Source organism: Pan paniscus, chromosome 10 (genome assembly GCF_029289425.2).
Source record: "Pan paniscus chromosome 10, NHGRI_mPanPan1-v2.0_pri, whole genome shotgun sequence".
Lineage (NCBI taxonomy): Eukaryota > Metazoa > Chordata > Mammalia > Primates > Hominidae > Pan > Pan paniscus.
Window position 1 is genome coordinate 110,084,006 of NC_073259.2, and position 22,286 is coordinate 110,106,291.

Here is a 22,286-nt window from a genome sequence, read left to right on the forward strand (position 1 = left end):
GACTTAACACGGGACTCAATCAGTTCTGAATTGACTGCATTTGGGTAGACTGCAGCAAATATCTCTTTTGCACATTCCCTCGTCCACTTCCGGTATCAGTCACAGCTACATGGATAGTTCTAGGTGAGTAAGCTTGGACTTGTCCTTTCTGCTTGTGAAATCCCACCGCAAGCCGAAGCCATGTATCTTTCTGCTTCCTGTTCCAAGTCTTTCTTCAACACTGGGGTGCTGCTTTTCCACACAGAAGCACAGCCCAGAAGTGCAGGGATAATTAATGCCCCTGGAGGCAACTCAACTAACGGGGGATGGAAATTGCTTAATAAATGTTCCCAGTTTTATTAGGTGGAAAATTTTGGGAGGCATTCTGAAAGCTTCTCAGAGGGTCTTGGAGCACTCAAACCCCAACTGGCAATCTTGATAACATACTTCTTAAATTTTTTATTATTTTTGAGAGAGTCTCACTCTATCACCCAGGCTGGAGTGCAGTGGTTCCATCTGGGCTCACTGCAATCTCCACCTCCTGGGTTCAAGTGAGTCTCCTGCCTCAGCCTCCCAGTAGCTGGGAGTACAGGTGCATGCCACCACGCCCGGCTAAATTTTGTATTTTTAGTAGACACAGGGTTTCACCATGTTGGCCAGGCTGGTCTCAAACTCCTGACCTCAAGTGATCCACCTACCTCAGCATCCCGAAGTGCTGGGATTACAGGTATAAGCTACCTCACCTGGCCGATAATAAACTTTTAAGTGGTTTTCTCCCTTTTCCTCTCCCTGTTTTTTTACTTCTGTTTTCTGGGATCACCTTGTGAATGACCTGTATACACCCAAGTCCTTTTCTCAGGCTCTACTTGCAGGTGAACTAAACTAAAATGGGCACAATTAGTTAAATGCATTTATATATTTTTCACATAAGTACTTTAGGAATTTTCTAGACTGTGTGTAAATAACTATGAATAATAATTACTTATTTGCAAGGTGAGGTGAGAACATTTTAATCCTGCACACATTTTTTTTGTTTAGGTAATATAGGAGTTGATGGCAACGATGGTTACTCATTCTGAACCACACTGAAACGACCTTCAATTCAATTTCCATCTGCTAATAAATATAGTCAAGTGCTGCATAATGTTTTGGTCAACATCCCCTAAGATTATAAAACCATATTTGACTGCACCTTTTCTACATTTAGATACACAAATACCACTGTGTTACAACTGCCTACAGTATTCAGTACAGTGACATGCTGTGCAGGTTTGTAGCCTAGAAGCAATAGGTTTGTGTAAGTACACTTGTTATGAAATCCACAATGTTTGTACAATAAAACCGCCTAATGACGCATTTCTCAGAACATATCCCTGTTGTTAATCAATGCATGACTGCATAAGAATATCTGACTTAAAAAACACATGAACTAATGGCCAAGTGGTGAAAGGCTGCATATGCTAAACAATACTACCAAAAAGTTCCATACCCATAACATATGTGATATGTAAGTTTTAAGTTGTCACAGAAATTTCAACCCAGTATTACTTTCTACCAGAAATGTCTTTAACAACTCATGATATGAATCCATATACTTTTCATGCTAAAATATTCACAAAAATTGAATAATTCACTTAGCCAAATTCACTGGTTTTTTTTTTTTTTTTTGCATTGGGTCTACTATTGATCACTAAACTCACACTGACTTCATTTAAAATTGCTCATTGCATCTCTTTTTATTTTTAAGACAGAGTTTCACTCTTGTCACCATGGCTGGAGTGCAATGACGCAATCTCAGCTCACTGAAACCTTTACCTTCTGGGTTCAAGTGATTCTCCTGCCTCAGCTTCCTGAGTAGCTGGGATTACAGGCACCTGCCACTACGCCCAGCTAATTTTTGTCACCACGCCCAGCTACTTTTTGTATTTTTAGTAGAGATGGAGGTTTCACCATGTTGGCCAGGCTGGTCTTGAACTCCTGACCTCAGGTTATCCACTCGCCTCGGCCTCCCAAAGTGCTGGGATTACAGGCGTGAGCCACCGTGCCTGACTGTAATTGCTCATTGCATCTCTAAAATATTCTATCTTAGTATTTGTAGCACTAATTGTACTTTATTTAGGTTATCCTATTTTTCATTTTGAGGCCCTTTATTTTAGCAACAAGACATACTGGCAGGTTAAAACTGCTTTATTATTATTTTTTTAACATAGAAGAAGCTTGGTAGTGGACATGTGGCCATTTGATGTTTTTATGACTAAGAGAGTTCAGGCTCAATCTCTTACAGAATGTAAATGTACCCCTATGCATGCATATGTAATTCTTATCAAAATTAAGCTTAATCACTAAAAGAAGATTCGCTATCTGAACTTTCTTCTACAGTTTTTTCAATTTCGCCATCAGGCACTGGAGCATCTGGCCTCCTAAAAGAAAAGAAAAAAAAATTTCAAAGGTCTTTTCCAATTGAAAAGAGCACTTACAAACTCTTAAATTTGGTTCATCTTAGAATATTGCTGCTAATAAATCTGCCAAGTCCGTGTCCTCAGTCTCCTGCTCTACACCACAGCGTGCTTCTCTCGGGCTTCTTGGGCACCATGGGGATTCAATGCTATGCCTGTAGAGGCCGCGACAGTATTTTCTCTTGCCAGTCCTTACATAGTGCGCTACTTCAGCACTTTCTGCTTCTCATTACCATGGAGACCCAATTATAGACAGAGAGAGATGTGATCTGTAGAGGCTGGCATGACCAGTGCTAAATCCCTGAAGCTTCCAAGTGTACATGAGGTACAGAGAAAGGAAAGCTAGAAATGAAAAGAAAAGGAAATGCTTCATGTTCAGGAAAGCTGCAGGGAGAAACTTAGAAATGGAAGACAGTTCAAAAATGGCTATTAAAAAAATAGGTAATGTGGAAATTTTGTAGCGAAGGAGAGTGCCTGGTCGAAGAAGGTTCTTAATGTTTGTTAAACGTTTTCACTTACATGTTTTATCTTTACAGAATGAAAATAGAAAGTATGAGTTGGCAAAAATACTGTTTCAAAGATCCCCTAGGCATTATAAGGAGACATGAGAATGGTTAGATTCCAACTTTGCATGGATGTGCTCTAATAAACCAAAATGAAATTTTAATGATGTTATTAAAACAGTCAACTAGTTAAACCTCAATAGTTTTGTGCCAGTAAGTCATTTAATCAGTGTAGTGGCACTATCACTTAGCCTCTATTCACTCTTACCAAGAAAGTAAATTAAGCAAGAAAAGTATTTTTTGGGGGGAAACCAAGAGGAAAAGGAGTAACAATATAACTGCTACATCTTTTTTTTTTTTTTTTTTTTTGAGATGGAGTCTCGCTCTGTCACCAGGCTGAAGTGCAATGGTGTGATCTCGACTCACTGCAACCTCTGTCTCCCAGGTTCAAGCCATCCTCTTGCCTCAGCCTCCCGAGTAGAGGTGTGCGCCACCACGCCCAGCTAATTTTTGTATTTTCAGTAGAGATGGGGTTTCACCATGTTGGCCAGGATGGTCTTGATCTCCTGACCCTGTGATCCACCCGCTCTGGCCTCTCAAAGTGCTGGGATTATAGATGCGAGCCCCGTGCCTGGCCTATAACTGCTGTATCTTAATAATTACAAACTACCAGACTGATTTCTCCCTCAGGCTTGACTCTTATTAAACATTTAGGACACTTAAAAATAAAACTCATATTCACCACAAACAGAAATTACTATTACTAAAATAAGAAAATGCACAGTCTAACAGTTACTTTAGGTATTAAAATTATGGCTTATATTTTTAAATATATTTGGCATACTACAAAAGAGAAAATAATGCTGGCATTGCTCCCTAGTTGTCAAATATAAACCCACTTGCTCTGCTGAACAATTTTAGATTATATCTACAAGGAAGCATTATGTAGTCAATACAGTGAAACTTTAAAGCTGGGTACAGCAGTTCCAGGATTTGACTGATGCTCCATCTGCCTAAAATACTAACATGGGACCATCATCTTTCTCCCTTTTCATTAGAAGCAACAACTCTACAATTAGTGGGTATGAATACTAGGCACATTTTACCCAGTAAATTTCTCTTTGCTATATATTTGATTTCTTACTGTCTATACTTTGTTAAGTAGGAAAACATTACCAGTGGGAATTATTTTAATACCACATCAAAATTGTATTAGTATCTATGACAACTCAAACAAATACAACAATGTACATAACTTCCTAAAATAAATGCTACTTTAGAAAAGGGTAGGCCAGGGATGTCGATTCACGCCTGTAATCCCAGCACTTTGGGAGGCCGAAGAGGGCGTTTTGCTTGAGCCCAGCAGTTCAAGACCAGCCTGGGCAACAGGGCAAAACACCATCCTTTGCAAAAAAATAGAGAAATTAGCCAGTAGTGGCCTACTGTGCCAGCTACTTTGGAGGCTGAGGTGTATCACTTGAGCCTGGGGGCAGAGGCTGCAGTAAGCTGTGACCATGCCTGGGCACTCCAATCTGGGCAACAGAGTGAAACCCTGTCTCAAAAAAAAAAAAAAAAAAAAAAAAAAAAAAAAAAAAGGAAAAGGGTAAAAGCAGCTTAGGACCAGAAGAAACTGAAACTATAAAATTCATTAATTTATGTGTGTAACCATTTATTGATACATGTGATGCTATATTACATAGTAACTAAGAATATAGGCTCTGGGTACAGACTGTGCTAAAATCCCATCCTTGTTTCTTACTTGTTGGCCAACTTTGGGGAAGCTATTTAACTACTTTGTGTCTGACTGATTGATTGGATTTTGTGATGATTAAATTAATTAATAAATGTAAAGTGTGTTCGATAATATCTGGCACATAGTATCAGATAAATATTATCTGCTGTTATTATGATGATTTATTTTCATCATCATGCATCTACTATTTGCTAGAAAATGTGTTAGGTACTGGAGATACAGAGATGAATAACAAGTAGTTCCTTCCCTGAAGTAGCTAAAATTTTTGTGAGGGAGACAGAAATGCAAACAAATTGTTACAGAATGTGATACAGCCATGTGCCACATAATGATGTTGCAGTCAGTGATGAACTGCATATGACGATGGTCCCATTAGATTATAATGGAGCTGAGAAACCTCTATCGCCTAGTATTTACTATACTGTACTTTCTGTTATTTTATTTTATTTGACCAGAAGTCTCATTCTGTTGCCCAGTCTGGAGAGTAGTAGTGTGATCTCGGCTCACTGAAACCTCTGCCTTCTGGGTTCAAGAGATTCTCCTGTCTCAGTCTCCTGAGTAGCTGAGACTACAGGCATGCGCCACCACCCCTGGCTAATTTTTTTACTTTTGGTAGAGAGCGGGTTTCACCATGTTGGCCAGGCTGGTCTTGAACTCCTGACCTCAAGTGATCCATCTGCCTCACCCTCCCAAAGTGCTGGGATTACAGGCGTGAGCCACAGCGTCCAGCCTCTGTTGTTATTTCATTTTATTTTATATCTTTTTAGACAGAGTCTTGCTCTGTCACCCAGGCTAGGGTGCAGTGGTGCAATCTTGGCTCACTGCAATCTCTACCTCCAGGGTTCAAGCCATCCTCCTGCCTCAGCCTCCTGAGTAGCTGGGATTACAGGCATGCACCACCATGCCCAGCTAATTTTTGTATTTTTAGTAGTGATGGGGTTTCTCCATGTTGGCCAGGCTGGTCTCGAACTCCTGACCTCAGGTGATGCACCTGCCTCAGCCTCCTAAAGTGTTGGGATTACAGGTGTGAGCCACTGTGACTGGCCTCGTTGTTATTTTAGAGGGTACTCCTACTTACTTTTTGAAAAAAAAGTTAACGTTAAACAGCCTCAGGGAGGTCCTTCAGGAGATATTCCAGAAGAAGGCATTGTTACAATAGAAAATAGCAGATTCATGCCTGTTATTGCCCCTGAAGACCTTTTAGTCAGACAGGATATGGAGAACAGTCATACTGATGATCCTGACATGAGTAGGCCTTGTATGTGTTTTAGTTTTTGGCAAAAAAGTTTAAGAAGTCAAAATAAAAAGTTCATAGAATAAAGATATAAAGAAAGAAAATATTTTTGTATAGCTGTAAAATTTATGACTTGTCTTTTAAGCTAAGTAGTATTACAAAATAGTTAAAAAGGTAAAAAGTTGATAAAGTTATAGTAAGCTAAGGTTAATTTATTATTGAAAAAATTTTTAAAAATAAATTTAGTGTCGTCTAAGTGTACAGTGTTTATGAAATTTACAGTGGTGTATAATAACATCCTAGGCCTTCATATTCACTCCCTATTCACTCACTGGGTGACCAGAGCAACTCCAGTCCTGAAAGCTCCATTCATGGTAACTGCCCTATGCAGGTACCATTTTTTACTTTTTATACAGCATTTTTACTGTACTTTTTCTATGTTTAGATATGCTTAGATACACAAATACTTGTCATTGTGTTACAATTGCCTACAGTATTTGGTCTAGTAATATGCTGTACAGGTTTATAGCCTAAGTGTGTAGTACGCTATACCATTTAGGCTTGTGTAAGTACACTCTATGACGTTTGCACAATGACAAAATCACCTACAATGCATTTCTTGTAACATATCCCTGTCCTTAAGCGATGCACGGCTGTATATATACAAATAAGGCTGAACTGTTTGTGTGAAAAGAAAAAATAGTCTGCTGAAGTTGGTCAGAGAAGACTCCAAATAGTTGGAAACACTTGCGAAGAGTTTTGTGATTCGAGTAAGACTTTGCCAGAAACAGAGAAGGCGGAAATAAAAGAGAATGACAGCATTCTGGGTAAAGAATAAAATGGGATGGTGTAGCAAGCTGCATTCAGAAACTGTAAGTCATTTGGTAGTTAGAGTGTAAAGTACACTGGGGTGCAACAGTAGATGAGATTAGAACACCTAGCAGGAGCAATAGGTGGAAACTCTCTTTAACCTTCCGAGGAACTGCCAAACTTTTCCACAGCAGCTGTACCATTTTACATTTGTACCTGCAATGTATGAGGGTTCCAATTTCTCCACACCGTCAGCAACACTTGTTATTGTCTGTCTTCATTTTTTTCTTTTTTTAATTTTTCTTATCGTAAAATACAGATAACATAAAATTTAACATTGTAACCATTTTTAAGTATACGGTAGTGTTTAGTACATTCACATTGTTGTACAACCATCATCACCATCCATCTCCTGAACTCTCTTCATCTTGCAAAACTGAATCTCTGTACTCATTTAATAACATTCCCTTATCCGTCCAGCTGCTGACAACCACTATTCTTTCTGTCTCTATGAATTTGACTACTCTAGATGCCTCATACAAGTGGAATCATACAATATTTGTCCTTCTGTGATAGGCTTATTTCATTTAGTATAATGTCCTAAAAGTCCATCTCTGTTGTAGCATGTGTCAGAATTTCCTTCCTTTTTAAGGCTGAGTAATATTCCACCGTATGTATATACCATAATTGTTCCTATTCATCCACTGATGGATACTTACTTCCATTGCTTCCATCTTTTGGCTATTGTGAAAAATGCTGCTATGAACATGCGTATACAAATATCTCTTTGAGACTCTGCTTTCAATTCTTTTGGGTACATCCCCAAAAGTGGAAGTGCTGAATAATTCTATTTTTAATTTTTTAAGGGATCACAATACTCTTTTCTGTAGCAGCTGCATCATTTTATATTCCCAACAACAATGCACAGGGGCTCCAATTTCTTCATATCCTTACCAGTACTTATTGTCTTTGTTTGTTTATTTATTGGAGACAAGGTCTCATTCTGTTGCCCAGGCTGGAGTGCAGTGGCACGGTCAGAGCTCACTATAGCCTCAGCCTCCTGGGCTCAAGTGATCCTCCTGCCTTAGCCTCCCAAGTACTTGGGACTGCAGATACACGCTATCGCGCCTGGCTAATTTAATTTTTTGTAAAGATGAGGTCTCACTTTGTTGCCCAATCTGGTTTAGAACTCCTGGCTTCAAGTGATTCTCTACCCTTGGCCTCCCAAAGTGTTGAGATTACAGGCATGAGCCACTGCACCTGGCTCCTCATTCATTTTATTATTTATTCATTTATTTAGAGATGAAGTCTTGCTTATTTATTTATTTATTTATTTATTTATTTATTTATTTATTTATTTATTTGAGGCTGGAGTGCAGTGGCACCATCTTGGCTCACTCCAACCTCCACCTCCCAGGTTCAAGCAATTCTCCCTGCCTTAGCCTCCTGAGTAGCTGGTATTACAGGCGAGTGCCACCACACCCAGCTAATTTTTGTATTTTTTAGTAGAGACAGGGTTTCGCCATGTTGGCCAGGCTGGTCTCGAATTCCTGACCTCAGGTGATCTGCTCGCCTCAGCCTCCCAAAGTGCTGGGATTACAGGCATGAGCCACCGCGGCTGGCCCCCTCATTCATGTTCAAAAAATTGGAATTGCCAGGAGAACAAAAGAAAAAGTGCATACTAGTTCTCTTTGGGTACAAAAAAGAAAAGCAAGCCACAAGAATCAAATGAGGTAATTTATAGGAAAGCATTTTATAAGTTGTAAAGCCTTATAAATATTACTAGTAATAATAAAACTCACAGCAATAGCATCATTTCCAGGCGGGATATTCATATTTTCAAGGGGAACAGAAATTTGGCTCTGCATATTATGATCATAAATGTTCTTACTTCACCCTACAAGTTGTTTTTCATGGAAAGAAATTTTAAGACATATTTGAAAAAGTTGCTACCTTAAACTACTAAAGTTTAGCTTCTCCCAATTCAAAGAAAACACACTTTACTACTAAAATTTGGAAATTAGGACTTTATAATAGTCACTTGTTATTTTAAATACATAAGTGAATTTCCAAAAAAGATTATATCAACAAAATACAGAAAAATATATATCATGAATATCATGTATATTTTTTAAAAATTTCAATCTTTGGTGGTTACAATAAAAACACTAGCTTGGTGGCTACATTTTAATAAGCATATTTATATTTGTGACACCAAAATTATCAGTAAAATTCTTAACAAAAGCAAATTTTTAAAAAGTTTAAGTTTAAGCTAATTACTAAGTCTAAACTATCTTAAAAATATATATCTTTTCAAAGAAGTTACTAGGTTGTCCTCAACTAAAAATGAGCCAAAATATACAAAGGCGCAGCAGGAAGGACGAAGTATATACAAATCTGCCCTTTTTAGCATACCAGATGCTGTGCACATTCTAATTTTGACACCCATTCTTCTCCCATTGATGTGAATCAATGAAGGTTGTCAACTAGAATCCTTGCTGTCCTCATCTTTTCCCTATCCACTTCCTTGTTTCAGTCACATAGTCTAGGCCTGGCCAATCACAGGAATCTATTCCCTTGGAGAGAGAGAGAGATGGATTCGAGGAAAGGCACACAATTCAAGCAGGGCTAGTCAGAATGTTTCCTTTTAAATGAACTATGGGTTATGGAGAAGAGGGAACTCTCTCTCTGTTCAACTGGAAAAACAGCAATATTAAAGCCTCGCTGGGGAGCTATGTTCCCAGGCTTCAGAGAGGAAACCCATTAGCACTAGGAGAGACATGGTTTATTACACCAAGGAAGTAAAGGTAGAATGAGGTGGGGAGAGGAGAATGCCAGTCAGCCAGCCCTGATGACACTGAGTCCCTAGATCCTGTCCTTACCTAGATTTTTCAGCTATGAGAGTCCATAACTTCCCTTCTTATATAAGCTAGTTTGAGTTGGTTTCTGCCATCCTAAATATGAAGAGAGTCCTAAAATATCATTATTGTTGGTTTAATTTGTTTTCATTAGAGGAAGATTTATATTTGTGTTTAAAACTAGCTACTTTAAGGACAGAAAAACCAAACATTCTTTGGAAAAACATGTATGATAAAGAGTTTAAAAACATTTTTCATTTTCTAGACACTTAAAGACACTGAATTTAAAGCAGATTAAGTACCAAAAACATTGTCAGTAAAAATATTGCTGAATAGGAGATGATGAGGTAGTTATTATTCAAATCACTGATGGAAACTACATACACATAAAGTTATAAAGTCATATGGTACTGTTGTCAATTAATGGTCTGTCAGAGCTATGCGATGGCAATAGGTGGTCTTAAGAGAGTCAGGCGTGGTGGCTCACACTTGTAATCCCAGCACTTTGGGAGGCCGAGGTGGGTGGATCACCTGAGGTGAGGAGTTCGAGACCAGTCTGGCCAACATGGTGAAACCCTGTCTCTACTAAAAATATAAAAACTAGCCAGGCATGGTGGCATGTGCCTGTAATCCCAGCTACTTGGGAGGCTGAGGCAGGAGAATCGCTTGAACCCGGGAGGCAGAGGTTGCAGTGAGGTGAGATTGCACCACTGCACTCCAGCCTGGGCGACAAGAGCAAAATTCCATCTTAAAAAACAAAAACAAAAACAAAAAACAAGCAAAACACCAAAACACTAAGATTCTTGAACTGAGATTGTATTGACTTAATAAGAACCTCTGGGTAATTAAAAATGTAACAATTTTGATTTTGAATTATAGCAGCTAGTGAGATCAATTTGGTCTTTTCTCTTTTGAATTCTCATCAAGACAGGTATATTCTGTTCTTTGTCTTAGTAGGTAGACTCCTGCAACCAGGAAAACAATTTAATGCCTAATATCATGAAGAAAAAGAAAAGCAGCTGTTCTAGGTAGGATGGACTTTTGCTCTTGATCTTGGGATCCTTTATTTCCCAGCAGCAACTCTGTCACTTGCTTGCTAGCCACTCACAGACCACAACTGCTTTTTAACATCTCCTCTTTGATATATCTATTATCTCTCTCATTCTTATGATCAAGTTCTCTAAAAGCAGACCAATTACAATTTTTTGATATGGTTTTTATTTGTCCTATACTTTCTAGCTAGTGTCTGCCAGCTAATGAATGAGGACTGGTAATTACATTAAATGGAGAACCTAGCTCAGCAAAAACTAACAAAATGGAAACAGTAAAAACCCTATTTTTGGATGTCCAGTTGTGCAACTGAGATCTAATCTATCCTCAACTGGCCAAAACTCAACCTTTAATCCACTATGTTGTTGTATAGCAGGAGGTAAAGATCCTCCTGGCAGATAAGGAATGATCTTAGAGGGCAGGAAAATCTGCTGGGCATGCCATGTAAAAAAAGTTTTATTGCTTTCCAGTATCCTTTTGTTTAACAATAATAAATCCCCTCTTGTCTCAGTGATAAGTAGGCTAAGGTGGCTACTTTTATTTCTGGCAACTATAAGAGTGGTCATTCCACCATCTGGGAGGATGGTATAAATGTCTTTTGGATAGATATATCCAGGAGAAATGCCAACTGAGCTGGTTCTGTTCAAAGTCTGCAGAGTAACTTGAACTCAATTATATGCTTTCTTTAGCCAAATCAATAAGCTGCACACTGCACCCTCCCACTAAGGTTAGGAGTATGTTCAATTGAATTTCAATTTCAGAAATCTGTTCTTTACAGGAAAGTTAACAATATAGGTTCTCAGTTTGAGAAAACAATATAATTTAAAAAGATAACTACTCTGTATATGTTAAATATGTCTTTGTTGAGAACATAATAGTATATAGGCAACTACAGGATTATAAACAAGTTATGATCCAAAAGCCTGATAAATCCATTGCCTAGAATTTGCCACATATTCCTCCATTAAAACATTCATAAATCACAACTAATATTTATTAAACATTTACTGCTTATCCAGAGCTGTGCTGAGTGCTTACAACATTGTTTATCTTAGTCTGAACAACTCTGTAAGGGAGTGAACTCTTCTATTTCCCATTTTACTGATGAGAAAACTGATGCACAGAGAGGTTAGGTAATCAAACCAGGGTTACACAACTAGAAAGTGGCAAGTAATACAAGTAAGTAGACCATCTGAATACAAGTAAGTAGACCATCTCTAAAGCCGGCCTTATCCTGAGCCTTAACTATCATGAATTTCATGGCTTGCTGATGGGCAAGTCCAGAAGCTAGTCTGTTTATCCTAGAATTGTAAAAGTAGCAATTACTAGGTAACAATAGTAATGTTAGTTCAGGGACATAAATGTAAGTGTACAGACCAGGATGGGGTGAAACTTTTTTCTTTTTTTCTAAGCAAGAAAATCTAGGCAATGATTGAAAGAATATTTAAGGCGCGATATACCCATTCTATATTTCTGAATGTATTAACCTTTGGCCAAAGACCAATTAAAATTTTCCATTTTCCCCTTAACTCTTTTGAGTATTTTGGTGACAAATATTCTTTCACATATCTTTTTATCTCGGTGGTATTGAAATTAATTTTTAGAAGCTAAACAGGACTAATTCTTGGTTATATATAAATGATTATTTTCAAAAACTTGAATTTTTAAAAACAAACAATCACTTAGAAGAATCAAATCCAATATTTATTTAGTAATTATCAGGCATTTTCTACAGTTTTATAGAATTCCTAAAATTCTGTAATAGTCATTTTTCTAGGAAAATTGCCAGGATCTCTTCTCCCTTATCATGTAAATATTTTTGATTTAAAATTATGTACTCTTAGCTTCCAATTTTATACACATAAGCCAATCAACTATCAATATTTTTCTGATCAGTATTTATTTCTATATTAACCTCAGTTTTGCCCTTTGCTCAGTGCAGATAGAGGTAGGCCATTTCTTCCAACAGTTATATGAGTTTGTCTTACTACCTAAAGCTAATAAAAAATAAAGTGTATGTTTATACTTTAAAAGAAAAAAGAACACAGAACAATCTTTACTGAAAGTTCTTGGCTGAGGCTTAAAATGTACCTAAGATTCTAAATAAAAGTGTACTCTTCCCTTGGATGGCACATTTTCTTCTCTTTCATCATCTCATACTTTTCTCCTGAAGTGAGGCTCCGTAACTTTTATGTAAACATGATTCCACAAGCATCATAATTCCTCTGTTAACATGGTAGTTGACTGCACTTATCACATCTAGCTAAATGCAGTTGAAACTGGGTTGCTAGTAGTGGTGATAGGTTACATTGAGTCACCCCCACTCCAACCAGTGCCCCTGGTGACCAATGGCATGTGCATATGAGGTAATGGGTCAGAATTCAGGCTCTAGGCTGTGGTTGAGGAGCAGCTTTTCTGTAAGACAATGTTAATTGTTACTGGAATTCTACCCTTAAACTTGGCACTACCTCACAACTGAATGTTTCTCAACATTCATAGACAACGAAATACCCTCAAACTGGCCAAGTGAGACACAAGGAAATGTTGAAGGGCCTGGGATCTTCCTCCGTGGTAGTTACCTATGGACTCTATCAGGTGGTGATACCTGATGGAGTCTTAAAGAATAATAGGTTAGCCAGGCCAGTAAGATGAGGGAAGGGAGTTCCACAGAGAGAAAGGAAAACATTTGACGACACCAAAAGGGAATAGGAAAATGTTACATTCAGGGAACTGCAAGTAGTTTGCTATGGCTATATGAAATAGGCATATGTGAAAGAATCACAAGAGAGGAAGCTAGTGAGAGAAACTGAATCTTGATGATAAAAGCATTTCTATGCAATACTAAGATGTTAGACTACACGTTGAAGGCAGTGGAGAGTCACAGGAAGATGTGAAGCAAGAATGAAGTATGAACAGATCCACTCAGGCTTTAGTGGATGGCTTGAAAGAGAACAGGAAAACCAATCAGTAGCTACTATAGTAATTCAGATTACAAACGATGAGGGCGTGAACTAAACGGCAATGGATATGGAGGCATATGGTGAGATGTGAGAGATATTAAAAATGAGAACATCATAGTGATTGACACTGTAGTGGGTAAGGAAGAAGACAGAATCAAGGATGATTATCAAGTTGCTAGTGCAGGTAGCTGGCTGAAGTAAAGGATTATGAAGTAGGTTTAGGCTGGACAGGGGATGAAATGAAGCCAGTAGCAGGTAAAAGGCTTGGATATCCAGCATATGCTGATGCTTATAGGGTGCTAGTTTTCCATTTATTATATTTTCTCTAGAAAAAGATAATCATTTTAAAGGCAATTTTAGCTCTCTGTTATTATAGGAGGTCTAACTGTGTATTTCCAGAAGCAAAAGGAGGTCACAGTTAATGTTAAATATATTTACAACCTATATATTGCAATGAATACCAAAATGGATTGAACCTGTATGTCTGATTCACATTAAAATACATATCACAAGCCGTCTGGCTTTAAAAGTCTGTGTCAGGAACAATTTCCACAACAAATGCCAAATATCTCGGAGATGCTTCAGTTCAAGCTGCCAAGCTATGCCATTGTACTTGAACTGTTTGCTACTTGGATGTATGCCAAATGTAGATATATGTTTGAAATTTGTTCTTGTAGACTTTAAAAGAATTCATAAATTTCATATTTTGGCAGATAAAATATGAGAAAAAGACTACTTCATAATGTTTTACCTCCAAAGTGTACACGTTTTCTTGGAGGACTGAGAGCCAAGAAAAATTCCAAAGTATACTGCTAGTACAGTAATGAATGCTTAGAGTGCATAGCTAAATACATTGGGGTGAACTACAGCCCCAAATTGGACAGATTCTTTACAAGTGCCTAGATACTTGCAAAACAGAATTCTTCTGAAGAATGCATTATGATATATTTTATCCAAGATGAACTATACAGCCAGATTTGCTTGGATGAAATAAACTGTTGTCAAATTTCTGAGCCACAATTTTTTTTTATCATTTCTCAAAAATATTTTATAAAATTCACACAATAAGGGATTAAATACTTTAAGGTTAAAAAAAACTCACATAAATTAGTATCTAGTTTCTTAATAACCATTAACATAGACCCAGAACAGCTTTAGCCTATTTATTTCTCAATCTGGCTTAACCTAGATTATAGCAGACTAAATTTCCTACAAACTAAGATCTTACATGAAATCATCTACCCCCTGGTACATAATAATCACCCCCCCACCAAAAAAGCACAAACCAACAAATAAACAAAAAAAAATCAAGCCAAGAAAGAGGTAGCACAAAAAGGAAAAAAAAAAAAAAGCAAAAAAAATTTGTCATTAAATTCCAGCTCCTTTGGATATCTAGAATAATTACTAATCTACTGAAACTGTTCCTAAAATGTGTAAAGGCTGGTCTTAGTAGAATATGATATTTTTCTGTTTGGTAACATAACAGACACACTATTTACAAAGATGATATCCTCAACCATAAAACACTGTAGGAATAAAAATACAGAGAATTTGAAATATTTTTATTATAACTGACAAATTCAATGTCCTGGCAATAATATCATTATATTAGAAGAATTACTTACTCAAGAAGATCTGGGTCTAGTCCTTCTGATATCATTTTGTTTCTTATTGCCATCACTGGTACACCCTAAGCAAAGGATATAAGATAATTTCATCATTAAAAATGTCTCCTTTATATGTCGACACATACCATCTAAAACAAGACCTTCAGATGCCTCATTATTTAAAAGTTCTTATTCTACTTTAAAATTAGCATGTGCCTAGCACTTGAATAATCTAGTAAAGTACCCATTTTACATTGACCTAACAGAATTAGTCTTATCCAATACCACCTAAGCCCAAATTACATCATTTGAGCTTATTCATTACTAATTCTGCTGTATAGAGAACAGAGATCATATTCTCACTCTTCTTATATCACCAAAAGAAAGAAAACATTACTCAAATGACTAAAATACCAGCGGAAGCCATACAATGAATAGTTAACAATATGAATAGGTATCTTTTCAAAGATTTCAGAGAGTTCCATTCTTAAGTATAGCTATATTAATGTTCTTTTAATAAGCAAAGAGTCCAATTCCATTTGAACACTTTAGACACAAAAATCAAATCTAATTCAAGAACCTCCCTGGGACTACATTACACATCTTCCCAACACTGGTACAAACACTAATGACAATTTTAGAAGTGTATACGTTGCAAAAATAGTAAAAACACGTGAATCTCAGAGTTCATGTTAAGAACATGAAAACACTAAGAAAAGAATATGACAGAAATAAAGACACATTTACTTGAAAAGGAAAGAGACTTGATGTATAACTAAACATTTATTCCAAGTTCACTTGGTAAAGCTCTAAGGGGAGAAGATGTAATCAAATCTCTGTCAACTCCCCTCTCTTCACACCATCCCCAAGGATAAGAAACACTAAACTGATGTGTTCAATTTGAGGGCCTTGATTCTATCTCCTTAAAGGAGGCAGGGTCATGGCATGGGACCCTCACTCTCACCCCGTGTGGCATAAGAAGGAAAGTACACCCAGATACACTCAGGAAAAAGCCCAATCACCTCTCTATTGCTGTTGCACACACTTCTTTTATCATTAGCCAGTTGTGATGTTCATTTTTTAACTTTTATTTTTAATTGACAAATAATAATTGCACATGTTTATGTGTATAATGTGCTGTTTTGAAACATGTACACATTGAGGAATAATCAAATTAGGCTATTTAGCATATCTGTCACCTCAAATATTTATTATTTGCAGTAAGAACTTTTAAAATTCTCTCCCATAGCTATTTTGAAATATACATCTTGAAGATGGGATAGGAGTTTGTCTAAAATGAAAAGTACAAATACTTAGAAATATACACAAATCTTTATATAACCTATCATATGTACACTTGTCTCAAACTTTTAAGTATATGCTTGTCCAGATATACTCCTCCCCCTCCAAAATGCTGATTTTGTATTTCCCAGTAAAATCTGAGTTTAAGTCCAGGCATGCATATGTACAAACGTGACAGCTAAATTTATTACAAATTTAATATGAAAAGTCTTCAAAGTTAAGGACACTATATATAACAGAGTATCTTGCATCTCACAGATCTTGCCAAATTAAGTTAAATCATTAAATTTAATCCTCATTTTTTTAATCAGAAAATTTTATGTCAAAAAATTTAATTTTTATTTACTTCAAAAAAACTGTCCAGAAAAGATAGCTATGGAAAGAGTCATAATCACTTATTTTGGCTATGGAGGAGAAAATACCCACATCCCCTTTCACAGCCTGCTAGGTTAAATAAGGTTAGGAATGCAAAGGCTTTCTTTTGAGTTTACAGGTTACTTAGAAGACTCTCATGAGAGGCAGCAAAGGCAATGTGGTCATTTGCAGGCCCATTTATATACTTATCTTGGTAACTGTTGTTTTGTCTTATAAATTAGTAAAATTTAGCTTATTAAGACTCAGGTAAAAATTAATACTTAAATGCATTCTAAATAATACATGAATCAATATAAATAGTACCATCTTTGAATTCTCTTCAAAACCATACCTCTGAAAGCAACATTGTTCCATGAAGATATCTTTGTTTCAGAAAGATATTCTGAAAAGTGCATTATAATAGGTTTGGAAGTCAAAGAAGGTAGAAGATAAGTTTAATGACCAAAAAGAGAAAAACAGAAAAAAGCCCACTTGCTAGGGGCATCCGATGTGAACAGATTCAAGTTTGGAATAAAGAAAGCAAGAAATTAAAACTAACACCACTTTTGAAATATATATCTAAAACTAAGACTTGAATGAAATATATTTAAAAACAAAACATACTTAATAACAAAATTAATTTTAATAATAGAGGAGAAAGCTGATTACTTGAATGACACAGCTGGGAATTTAACTTGATAATTAAATCTCATTCAATTATTTAGGATAACGGGGGGTAAGTTAGGAGTTTTAAACATTCCACAAAAAAATATGAGTGCCAGGAAAAAAGAGAAGAAGAGCAGAGTTAATGTCATAGTTCTTTAAAAAGACCTCTTGGCTTCTACTAACTATGGTTTGATGGTATAAGGTCTTTCTATAAACTCAAGCATGTGATTTATTTATTATACTTTAGCATAATCCACAGGACGTCATTGGAAAGGTTACACAAATAAGTTACAAAGCCAAGAAAAGAGAAGGAAGGAGAATGAGGTTGAAAAAAAAATTTCCTAAAATATAGCAAAGAAAGTGTATGTTGGGTGGAGGTGAGGGGAAGCAATGCGTGGGAAGGGAGGAATGGGGAACAAGGAAGTTGGTAGAATTAGATAAGCCCTCTATTTGAACATCAGCTTCATGGAATTGATTATAAGGGAATTATAAGAATAATAAGAATTATATAATAAGAATAATAAGAATTATATCATAATAAGAATTATAAGAATAATAAGAATAAGTATAAGAATAATAGAAACCTAAACCTGTAAGCTCCAAATTTGAACCTTAGTTTCTGGGGCCTGCTTACAGCAGAACAGCACAGATACACATACAATTTGGCATTTTTAGTCATTTCTGTATATGCATATGGGTAAAGAAAAATATATACAATTGCTAATATCTTAACTGATTCTGAGACTTACTATCACTACCTTAATACAAATCTCATAAAGCTTGATAAAAAAGAATAATTTGGCCTGTGTTCCAAAGAATGCATTCCAAAGGGATTTGCTGTTGTTTCCAGTGATGTTGCTTAGAAAATTCGTTGTTTTGCTATATTCTTCCTTAGAAGTCAAGTAACAGAGTCTGGTTTGTTAAACACCAAAAAGAAGTGTCCAATTTCTGATCGCCAACAGACAAAGCTACTGGTGGTCTAAGAAGGACAAGAAAGACCTCAAAACTGAAGTCTACTGAACTGTGGGATTTTTTTTGGCAAGTGAAAATGACAGTGTGTCCAACATAAGTAATGAAGAAGAGAGAAGGCAGCCATAAGTCTGATGTTCCAAAAAATCACGTCTGTATTTGCGTCACTGGAGAAAGTGTGTAAAGAAGCCACACTAATGAAATTATGATGGCAGCACTAATAGTTAAATACTAGTTTCTTATATCACAAAAAACTGTTTGGAGGTTTATAGTCCTGCCAATATTTACATTTATTTCTTATTGTGTTAAAGAAAGTCAAACTACAAAATCCTTTTATAAACCATGTTGAAATTTTCCTAAAGTTTTAGATTAGAAGGGGGAAAAAAAACTTCATTCTCAATTTAAGAGAGATAAATGACTTTCCTTGTTTAAAAATAACTAAAAATGCTCCTTATATTTTAGAGTTTTTCCTCTTAAGAGTGTGAATTGTAACAATTCAATTATGAAAGATGAAAAACATGAAGTTTTCTTCCCTACCTAAGGCAACAATAAAAAACAGATCTATTGAATACGTTGGTGGAAAAAACTTTTTCTTTGCAGAGCACGGGAACTAGTAGAATTTGAAAAAACGCTACGGGTTGTTAAAAGGCAGCTAGTCCCCCAATCAGGCTCCTTTTACTTAAAATTTAACTTAATAAAATGGACTCAATCATATCTTTGCCTTCTGAATTTCAACAGTCCTATTTAAAAACTTTACTGAGGCCGGGCGCAGTGGTTCATGCCTGTAATCCCAGCACTTTGGGAGGCTGAGGTGGGCGGATCACCTGAGGTCGGGAGTTCGAGACCAGCCTGACCAACACGGAGAAACCGTGTCTCTACTAAAAACACAAAATTAGTCAGGCGTGATGGCACATCCCTGTAATCCCAGCTACTCAGGAGGCTGAGGTAGGAGAATCACTTGAACCCGGGAGGCAGAGGTTGCGGTGAGCCAAGATTGCACCATTGCACTTCAGCCTGGGCAACAAGAGTGAAACTCCATCTCAAAAAAAAAAAAAAAAAAAAAATTACTGTATTTTATGAAATAAATTAGTAGGATGTACATTTAGGATGAAATTTTCAGATTAAATATTATATATAATGGATTATTGTTCACTGAACAAATCATAACACAAAAGAAAACAAATGCTCAATGACCTTTTCTCCTCGAAGCTTTCAGTGAAGAAATATCAATTAATTTAAATAAATTTTTTAATCACTGTAAAATGAATACGGCTACCTAAAAAAAATGGAAACTTTATTTCTAATGACCTATACAGATCTAGAAAATATTTGGTAAACAACTAGTTCCTGGAAACAAATTATTCAAAAATGAACATTTTCACAGCAATTAAATGTCACTAAGGATGGCTATAATAAAAAATGTGATATTAGTATTAAAATATTCTCAGCTATATGATTATGACAACAGTGGTATCAGTGAAGAATAAATAGATGAGAATTGAGGGAGGCATATATAGTATTACCAAGTAGGTACTGACATGACAACCATATAACTATTTAGTATCTGCCCACTACATGGCCAGTACTTCCTTCACTCTTCTAGCTTTATCACACACCAGAAAAAGCAAGAAATTTAAAACCTGAACTTAGCAGTATCATTGCTTACTGCCCTCTAACAAACATTTATAACAAGAAAATTTAAAAATATGCAAAAGGGCAAATACATAATAGGCAGATTTAATGTCGTTTCAACATTAAATCTGTACACAGTATGACTGGTTCTAAGCTCCCTAACTTTCAAGGCAACATGGAGGGTTCAAAAGGCAGCTAAAATGATGGAAAAATCCTAATCTGTAAAACTGGCATAATCATTCTTCACACATGATTTCTTTAGAGGCCAGTTCACTGACTTTAGCAGAGAGTAATTTTTGAAATTTCTTGTCAAAAGTATGACAAAAGTTATCTTTCTGTAGGTCCTCTGTATACTGGGGCCATGGCAAAGCATAGGTAATATGGCAGGGGCTTCCGGTTGGTGGCTGTCACAGTTTTCTGCCTAAGGGAAAACTCTATCCAAACCTTGATGCATTTGATATAAGCTAGAAAGTAGAAGGAGGAGGACAAATGTCAGAGGTCATTTGAATCCCATTTATCCCAACTCAAAGTTACTATTCATATAGTCTACTATTTTGCTAAGCTTTGCTTCTTTCTTTTAGTTGTAGTCAGACCTGCCTAACTTACTTAGTTCATGGGAAGAATAAAATATTTTTACTTGAAATTTTCAAAGTTGGCTAAATTATACAATTAATTAAACAGATAAATGTTCATTTGTATCTTTTCTTTATATTCATAAGTGTGGCAAATCAAAGTCATTGGTCATGAAGCTTTTATTTTTCAATAAACAGAATGAGGCTAAAACAACACAAAAGTTATTCCCCCATCCCGCAAACCTTCATGTACTCAAAAAATATTGATCTTGATATTGATTAGTAAACCTTAGGTATTATAAAAGAAATGAAATACATATTAATATTATTATACCTATAGTTAAAAAACAATGAAAAAAGAAATCACATCGTTATTAAGCTAAATCTGTAACAGTGTTTTTCACAGCTATGATTATGTATGAACCAGTAGCTCCTCCTTTTTGACTATACTTTGACTATACTGTTGATCACTGATGAGGAAACTACCTGGAGTTCTCTAAACCATGGAAAGCCACATTGGGGTCATATCCAAAAAATGTTTTAAAGACTTTAATTACTCTTACAATAACTGTATCTTGTTTGTCATCTAAAGAACATGCTACTTCATGCTTGACTGGTTTCACAAGGTCCAAGGTGCATACCTTCTTGATGAACATCTTTAATAATCATTTAGAAGCTCCTCATCCTTAGGTAATGGAAGTCACATTTCCTCAGGCCAACATCCACCACTGGCAATGGATGCATCAGAACCACCAGAACCAAAGAGATTATTCAATTCACATTTTAAGCCAGCCAAAGAAAATAGAGCTTTAAAAAAATCTAAGTGTCTAAGAGACTGTTTTGGCAAATATGGTTTCAAAAAATACAAGTCATTAGCTTCTTAATGTGGAAGTCGGACTTGCCCAATGCACAATTTATTACTGGCAGAGGATTCACCATGATCTGCCAGTAAAAAGGGGAGAATTGTTGGAAAAGTGATCTATGTACACAATTCCAGTTAAGTTATAAAAGCAATATGTAATTTAGTAAAGGCTTGTGCTGCACTATTATGACAACAAACATTAAATCAAAATCAATTATCTGCCACATTTGGAACACAACAGTATTACTCACTGAAAAATCTTGTATAAAACTTGCTTAAAAAGGAAAAAAAAGTCAGAAAGTGCCAGCAGGTGTTCCAGGAACATTCATTAGTAATGAGATCCAAATTTGGGGATCAATTAATAGATCATAAATCTAAAAGGAACTTCAGATCTCATTTTATGTATGAGGGAACTGAAGTCTTGAGAGGTGACATGACTTGATGTGATGGCAAAGCTAAGAAACTATACCATGTTGTATTCCAGAAGTACTGGGAAAAGATCTGGGTGTATTCCTAGGCAATGAAATTTTCTCCCAGAGAAAGAACAACTTTTCTTTCATTGTTTTAATCTAATCATTGTTTTATCTCTCAGAGGGTAGTAATCCAGCAGTGACAGAAAAAGGCATGGAGACCAAAAAACAAGGTATTACTTATTACTCTGTCAACTGGTACTTGTGATTAGTGAAGGACTGTGTTGGTTTTTGTACAAAGGAGTTTAT

At 36.2% G+C, this 22,286-nt stretch overlaps 1 protein-coding gene across 2 annotated transcripts in view; it reads right to left on the minus strand.

Moving 5' to 3' along the window:
- Positions 1-2,148: 2,148 nt before the first annotated feature.
- WASHC3 (WASH complex subunit 3) overlaps positions 2,149-22,286 on the minus strand; it is a 49,468-nt gene continuing 29,330 nt past the window's right edge. For both annotated transcript variants that reach the window (XM_003832578.5, XM_008958023.5), the window contains exons 6-7: positions 15,229-15,293; positions 2,149-2,399 (exon numbers count right to left, since the gene is read on the minus strand). In XM_003832578.5, coding sequence (XP_003832626.1) covers positions 2,315-2,399; positions 15,229-15,293 — 150 coding nt within the window. In that variant the 3' untranslated portion in view covers positions 2,149-2,314. The remainder of the gene's footprint in view (positions 2,400-15,228; positions 15,294-22,286) is intronic.